At 28.6% G+C, this 8595-nt stretch overlaps 1 protein-coding gene across 1 annotated transcript in view; it reads right to left on the bottom strand.

The window, feature by feature from the left end:
• The window catches only part of LOC105454952, a 5607-nt gene extending 3657 nt beyond the window's left edge, over positions 1 to 1950 (bottom strand). Inside the window, exon 1 of the mRNA XM_011697943.1 lies at positions 1907 to 1950. Within this exon, the coding sequence (XP_011696245.1) occupies positions 1907 to 1950 (44 nt within the window). The remainder of the gene's footprint in view (positions 1 to 1906) is intronic.
• Positions 1951 to 8595: the final 6645 nt, after the last annotated feature.

An 8595-nucleotide genomic window follows, 5' to 3' on the forward strand; every position in this document is an offset into this window, starting at 1 on the left:
GTGTGCGCGAGATATCGATATGGTAGTAAACATGAACACATCACTACTACGTCAATATCGCACGCATACATACTCACAAATCGTTGATAAAACAGCGAATTTTTGGAGTTTGATCTCGAGTTTAGGATCCCCTTAAGGCGATGCCAGAAGGAAGAAAATATCGACACATTACAGTTTAGTAGATTTCTCCGAATTGGCGGAACGGAATTGAAAATCCTTTTACAGGGTTGAAATAAACATGAAATTGTGGTGTTAATTAACGGTCTAATTTGTAGTAAAATCGGAAAAAATTAAAAAATTACCTTTTTTCGGGTCGTACAGCTGATACCTAACCATAACCTGACAAAAACATTTTATTAGTGTAAAAGTTCTGTAGCTCATATGTACAAAATGCTTACGTTTATGCAGATTACATGAACGAATAATACAAAGCCTTTTGAGCTACGATTGAAAGCGTAGAAAAAAGATATCAACTGAACTGCAATTTGTGGTAATTCGTACGCATAACCAAAATACGGAATGGTAAAAACAGTAAAAATTACGTCTAGTAGTAAGTGTCGGATTATGCAAGAGATGGCGTTTCAATAAGTTAGGTAAGGACAATGTACGTGTTTGTCTGAGACAGAAGATATTGTAAGAAGATATTGTAAGAATTTAGAGGTACCATTGAAATTGAATAGACTATTTTATCGACTTCGTGCAAATTTTTCGGACTTTCCGGCATTGTCTTAATCTGGATAACTTGTAGAAATCTTTCCTTAGTTAAAATCTGATATTTTTATTATTATTTAATGTTATAACGATACAAATAAGTTTTTCGAAAATGCATTAACTTGAAAGCGCGCGATATCTATATCAATGACTGCGTTCAAGAGCACTTAGTAAGCGCTTTTCGTTGATTGACTATAATTTTAGCTCTAGAAAAATTAGTCCTAATTTGTAACGAAAAAAATTTTCAACAGTCGCAAAATAATCATGAACGCAGCCAATGATTTAATAGTTATACATAACTTTGTTATGACAAAAATTAATCTCTGTCTGTTATAATATCTTGTAAATTGTAATTATAACATATCATAATTCTGCTTTATAATAAAAGGAAGAAATAAAAGAAGGAATAAAGTTCTGATTTTTGAAATTGAAATATTTGGCGTTTATGATTATTTGATCTTGTGCCTATAATTATATCCCGATATTTCATCGATTTTTAAGAATTTACGTTTCTGATTACTTTATTGATTTTCGTTATTTCTTATTTTCTTAATTTGAACTCCTGAATTCTTTTGCTTACTAATATATTTTCTTTTAAATCCAAGGCAAAAAAGATGCGATAAGATACATTTGAAACCGACAATTTACAATTTGTACTCGAAAAGTGCAGCACATTTGCACACATTATTTATCTTTCTGGATGCGTCGTACAAATAAATATTTTTACAAGATTTATAATATATATTTTCTTAAGTGAAATTTCAAAGTTACAAGTGAAACCTAAAAGGATCGTTAATCAAAATTTATTGTTCTATTAAAGCATAAATTGCAATTTTGATTAAAATCTGTAATATTCACTTTATGGTTTTTGTATACAAGATATGATATAAATTTAACAGTGACATAAATTTATTAAACATTTTATTATTAATACAGTATTGTTATTTTATAAACGTCCTGCAATGGTTTAAATATCTATTTAAATTATTGTTCCGAAAAATCAGATTTCGTAATAAAATATACAAGTATACTAATTGTCTTGTGTCATAAGGTTTTGGACCGTCTCCGCGTAGTCTATAATGAAGTCTCCGAAGTGTCTGGTAACTCATTATATGGATGACGTATAACATCAGCTGATACATGGGACCCCCGGGTACTATAAACGCCAATTAGGATACAACGTCAGATTTCTTACTTATACTGCCTCTCAACACGAACTTGCCTTTTCACTTCCCTCATTGCTCGTTTTCGTAGGGAAAAGCGAACAGTTCTTTTTCGAAGATAAGAACAAGTATCCACATCATTAAATTTTATAGACTGATGTATTTCATTCATTGCGATATCTCCTTTTTTTTATATTGCTCATTATCTTTAAGTCAACGTCGAGTATCTCTCGTATTCGATCTTTCGTGTTTAAAAGTAAAAAAAATATCGACATCGTCATTGTATGAAATAAAATAAATTAATAAAATATTACTTCTCTGTTTTGTATTGTATCTTTTTTCACTTAATTTGTTTAATAATTTTAATGAATATCGAATTTTTCTCCTAATTTTTTAATTTTATTTCTACAACGATATGCGCTATTAAAAGCACAAAAAATTTTATTGAGGAGAAAGATTGTGATAAGTATTGTTTAGTAACTTGATGATGAAGCTTTTAATATCTTTTTACTGTCAAGATTTCCGAGATTACAATTATGATTCTCATATACAATAAAAAGATCGTATCGATAACTGAATGTACACAATTATTGTTTCTACGCAATGCGAATGTAGAAAATAAGAATTCCAACGCAGGCTGAACTATTATTCATTCCAAAATGCTGCAACATACAACGTGTATGTGCGTGCGTGCACTATCAACGGTACCGTAATTAGATTTTATGTATCCTATATAGGCACCGTTTTTATTTTTTAAAGAGGAAAAATAAAATAAATACGAATCAAAACAAAAAAGGGCTATAAGCCTAAGCCGGATGTTTAATAATGTTCCATATAACAAAGATTAGTCGAATATAACAATAACAGACATTTTGAGAAAAAAAGACTTACTATAGTATGACTATTTTACAATGTAACTAATTTATAACTTTAACTACTATCTAGTTCTTTAATCATACGAATGTTAAAGCTACTCTTGTTTTAATCATGTATAGAAAGGAATATGTTATACATTTCTAATACACTTCGAGTAAAATCGAGGCATATATGGATAAGGAATCGAACCGATCGCCAATTACAAATCAACGTGCTCGCACACTGAGCCATTTGTTAACCACACAAAACAAATAAGATTTAATTGTTTATAAATAATTTTTGTATAGGTTCACAAGAAATATACAAGTTGAAAATAATTATTTTAATAAAATTTTCTAGCTTTTGTTTCAACATTAATTATAGCATGATTAATATTTTTAGCAATATTATATTCTATCGAATTATCGCACAGATTAGATAATCGTTCTTTTCTACTCATAGATCTTAAATAGTTTTTAATTGATTTTGATTTTAACTTACTGAAGCCTTTCTCACAAGAAGCAATCGAAGCCAGAAGAGTGAAAAATAATCGTAAAGCAACGCTGATATTCGGATATGACTCAATTAATCCAAAGTCACGATAGAAAGAGTATGATATTAAGCGGAGTTGCAGTTTTAATGTTTTGTGTTAGTATCAAAGCTTTAAACTTAAATTTTTATTCTTTTGCCAATTCTATTCCAGGATTTCCTGTCGTCTTGGGTCGTGAACAAGTGCTCCTGTTGTCTCTGCTTAGTTACGGTACTGACTATCAGGCAACTGTTTCATTTACAATTAGTACGGAAAAATATGGTGACCTCATAATACAATCGCGAGATGTTATGGGAAAAGAAAACGCAAAGACGAAAATACAGTCAAACCTCGATAATTCGAACCTCTACAAGAAAATCTCTATAAGACGAAAATTTCGTTCATTCCGTTCCGCTCTATTGCGGAAAATCTCCCATCTCTATAAGTCAAAATAAAACCTGCCTTAACTCGAATTATTTGTGTCAGACATTTAGATATATTCTTTTACCTCTGCAACTCGAATTTAAAGTAGTCAGACCTCTACAAGTCGAAGTTCACCTCTATAAGTCGAACTTCTATTGTCGCTGCCTCTATAATTCGAAGTATAAGCTATGTGTAACCATGAGTAATAGCCTGGTATTTTGTTTTATAATTATATTTATTATATGTATGCAATAAATAATTTAGTGTCAAATATTGATTTTTTTTCTTTAAAAGCCATTATAATTGGAAAATTATAAACTCTCGTACAAAGCCTTCGTAAGTCGAATTTTCATATTTTAATTCTCTTTTACTCGAATTTCGATAAGTCGAAAACTCTATAACTCAAAGGGTTTTTCTCTTTTCTTGAGATTTGAGTTATCGAGGTTCGATTGTATTGTAGAGTGTAGGTGATGAAGTAATATATATTGCACTCTTGAAAGCGCAACCGCTTTATTGTAGGTCTTCTCTTTTTCAGCTAAAACTGCTCACACCCGGCAATTTGTAGTTTTCATTTTGGTATTACCTTCAATTGTCTCATACCCACGGCAGTAGTCCTCTCCCCTTCGAAAGAGCTAGGAAAGTTCTGTTCATTCTGTTCGTCCGTAAATTACCTACCTTTAATTCGAATCGCTTTTTTATGCACAGAACTTTGTCTTTGTTACTAGTCGAGTTTTCATTAATGAGATCGTGACACGAATGTGTGATTTCAACTTTAGCGCAATAAATCCGACAGGAGTGCAATATATTTCTCCATTCTATTCGGATCATCGAATAAATTGCACATTTATCCTCTATAATATTTTCATCTTTGCGTTTTTTTTTCCGTAACATCTCGCGATTATATTAATGAGGTCACCATAATTTTCCGTGTGCTATTATAATAAATCAAACAATTGTCCAAACATAAAATTGAAACAAATACGTAATACGCATGTATATATGTATATGTTAGAGCATTACAAGAATTCATATATTTTTTTATGTAGGGGAGACCGGAGACAAAAGTAACATTTTGAATTTAAAGTCTTATAACAGTTAAATTATAATACTTACATTTAAAAAACCTATATTTTTAGATGTAGAATTCATTTAAGTTATACAAAATTTTCTTATGTTCAATCTTGTAATGTAACTAGGAAAAAAGTTATTACTGTTTAAACACTATGAGGAATACTGTTACAACTATCCCCAGCTCTAGGAACGGTATAGTAACAGTAGAAGGGGACGATTGTATTATATTATTTATAGGTAAACACTTAGCTATTTATTAAGTTTTATGCAATATAATTATATATAATCATATATGTTAATGTTATATGGATATATATATATATATATATCCATATTAAATATATATATAATATATATATATATATCCATATATGTTATATGTTATATGGATATATATTAATGTTATATGGATATATATATATATATATCCATATTAAATATATATATAAAATATATTTAATAAAAAAAAATTAAATATATATATAATATATATTTAATAAAATTAACTACAATAAAATAAAAAGGATAAAATCTACATAAAATCGGAAAAAAGCTCTTTTTCTTTCTAATAAGTTTAAATAACACTGAAAAAAAACACTTAAATAAAACTAAGCAAATCCGGACAATTGTAACGCTAGAACCGTCTCCAGGCATCGATGTTACAATTGTCCCCCAATAATATTTTATAATTCGAAGTAAAGTTTCAAAATAAATATACAGATGAAAATCAATTAAAATATGCAAATCATCAACATAAAGGATCACTACAACCTTTTTAGATAATATATTATAGCTTCACCATTAAAAACAAAAATATTTTAAATTTTGTGCATATAATTAAACTTACTTGACGAATGAAGAAAGTATTTTTTGCTCTTGCACACGTGCACGTTTCGTATGGACCGATAAGGAACTAACATACCAATGTCGGTCTGTCTAATGATTTTTGTCTCACTGCCACATGTACCTATTATAGTTTGAAAAATATTCACGATGTTAGAACTGTACCCTGTTACTTTTGTCACCGGTCTCCCATACTTATTTATTCATAAAGAATTGTATCGTTATTTTAATAAACAAATACGTATAACTTTTATTAAGGTAATTAATTGAAAAAAAATATAGGTACATATTTGTGATTTTTTAATATTTTATATAATTTAGCAATATCATTTCTTTTTATTTTAAGATTGTAAGATTTAAAGAGCGCGAGTTTTTCTATTACCTAGTGTAATGTTTGAGTGAAAATGAAAAATGTGACAAAGAAGAAAATCACAAAGAGAAGTGCCAACGTGCTTTGAAATAAACGCTGAATAAACATATTTATTTAATTCTACGAATTAATATTTCGTTTTCGCAATAATTCAGTCATTCTTTGAAATTTTTAAAAACAGGAAAAGGCTCTAAAATGACATAAATGCTTCTAATTAAATTTATTTAACGTAAATAATATTGAAAATATTTATTTTTAGAACAGAATTTCTGTTACAGAGAAAAGTATGGGTTTATATATACGTTAAGATGTGCTCTCTTAGCTTTTCAACACTTGTAGTCAGCTGAAATTGAATTGTTCTTAAGTAAACGCAAGTCCTCAGTTGACGCAAAGACGTTTATGACTACGTGATCAAAGTCATGTACTCTTAATAATGGATACTGTCGAAAGCAACTATTTCATTATATTTCCCGTGCGTGATTAACAACTTCGCAACTGTGTAATTCTTGCATTGCGAACTTTCTGAATGCAATTTAGAAATTTAATAAGGAAGTTAGGCGAATATTTAACAATGAATATTTAAATCGATGTTGTAATGTACAAAAGAAAAGCATTTTAATTTGATAAGAAAATAATGAAGATGTGAAATAAATGTGGAAATTAGAATCATTAAAGTATGAGTTTGACTTTCACAAAAAAAGTGAGAAGTGAAGTACAAATTAGAAATAGAATAAACTATAATTTACTCAGTAAATGGAATTATACTAATTTACTAATTGCTCCTTTGTTTTAAAATGTAAATGGAATAAACGTAATAAATTGTAAAATCATGAATGTAATAAATTCTAAAACTATAATTTATAAAATAAAACGTTTAAGTTTTTTTAGATGAAAAATATATAATTTGTACAATATTTTCTTGATTTACGTAAAATTTAATAAAATTAAAATTAATTAAAATATTTAAATGTCCTTTATGTTTTTTCATTCAACTATAATTCATTAATTGTTTTGTATTAATTTTCACGTTTTTATTTCTATATTCTCACATCGCATACACGTCATCACGTTGTTTTTTTTTCTTGCAATAATTATTCTCAAATACTAACTTGATGCTGTTTATTATGCTTTCAGCAACCATGCATTACATTAATTACACAGAGTATGGGGGTTTTGTTTCGTTCGGGTTTTCACAAGGCTGTCGCAGTACTCGCAACACTTCTCGTCTATTACAGCTGCAGTCGACACATACTCAAAACTACTTTGCATGAATAAAGTAAATTGCGCATTTTAGCTGAACATATAACATGACGGCAATGATGACGTTCTTGAACCCTGTTAACAAAAAATCATCTGATCACTTTGAACCAAAGAATTGGAATGAAATTATCTTACATATAAAAATAACTACGATGCAACTTGTGATGTACACAAATTATTATTTTTTCGTATCTTTTTCTATTAATTTAAAAGAGATGTCCGAGAAGTAAAATCAGTAAAAGAGATGTGCAAAAATGTCAAAGACATGTACTAGTAATTACTGAATTATCCGAAGACTTTTCTGATCAATCAAGTTTCAGAAAAAAGCAAATGGATAATACTTATTTATCTCTCTCTTTCTCTCTCTCTCTCTCTTTCCCTCCCACATTTATAAATTATAGCAATATTTGTCTACAAGAAAACATGACTAAGTATTTTCCTTCGATTTTAAATATGTTTTCAGATATGTTAAAATAGAGATAAAAATAAGAGATGTATTTTTCTATAAGTAAAAACCTGCCTTAAAATAAAATCAATCTTTTCTTTCTACGTTGAAACCGCCCGAGATGTAAAAAAATGTTTTAAATAAAAATATTAGGATTTCAAATTCGCTGTACAATGGTGTACATTTGAACTTTTGAAAATTAAGGAGATGGGGATATATGTATATTTTAAAAAATTATGACATTTTCACAAATTCAAATGCATCCGTAAAAATTTAAACCCACTTGAAATTGTAAAAAATATCTAGAACATTTTTTTTATTCCTTTGACAATTTTTACACAATATTTACTTAGAAAGAAAAGAATTTTTTTTCAGGGGAGGGTTTCACTTTCTTTATGTGCGAAACTGCTTTTATAAAAAAAAATACGTGTCTTTTATTTTTGTATTTTAATATATACGAAGCTTATTAAATTAGAAGTGATTGTGTTCTTTTGTTAGTAAAACTTTAAGGTTATTAAAATAAGATAATTAAATTTTAGGATTATTTAAAAAATGTAAAATTTCTGTTATTAGTTAATACACTGCTCAAAAAAATTATGGCATAGAAAAATTTTGAGCAAAAATTGGTCAACTTTGATTAACGGTAACTCCGCGAAAAATCATCGTAAAATGATGAACTATTTTTCAAATGAAAGCTTGAAATCTCTACTTTAAGATACTGTGAGTCGATTTTTAATTTAATGCACTCCTGTTGCTGTAAACTCTTAAATCTGAGAGCATGTTTGCCACACTGAAAATTGCAAAGTTTGAACGAGTGCACGGACTTACTAAAATTTTTTCCGGGGGTGCAGTTTCCAGCGTCATAAAGTTGGAATCTTTCTCTTTAATTTGAAAAAAACTGAGTCGACAAGGCACACAGGGGATA

Source organism: Wasmannia auropunctata, unplaced genomic scaffold (assembly GCF_000956235.1).
Source record: "Wasmannia auropunctata unplaced genomic scaffold, wasmannia.A_1.0 LD335968.1, whole genome shotgun sequence".
NCBI classification, from domain to species: Eukaryota; Metazoa; Arthropoda; class Insecta; order Hymenoptera; family Formicidae; genus Wasmannia; species Wasmannia auropunctata.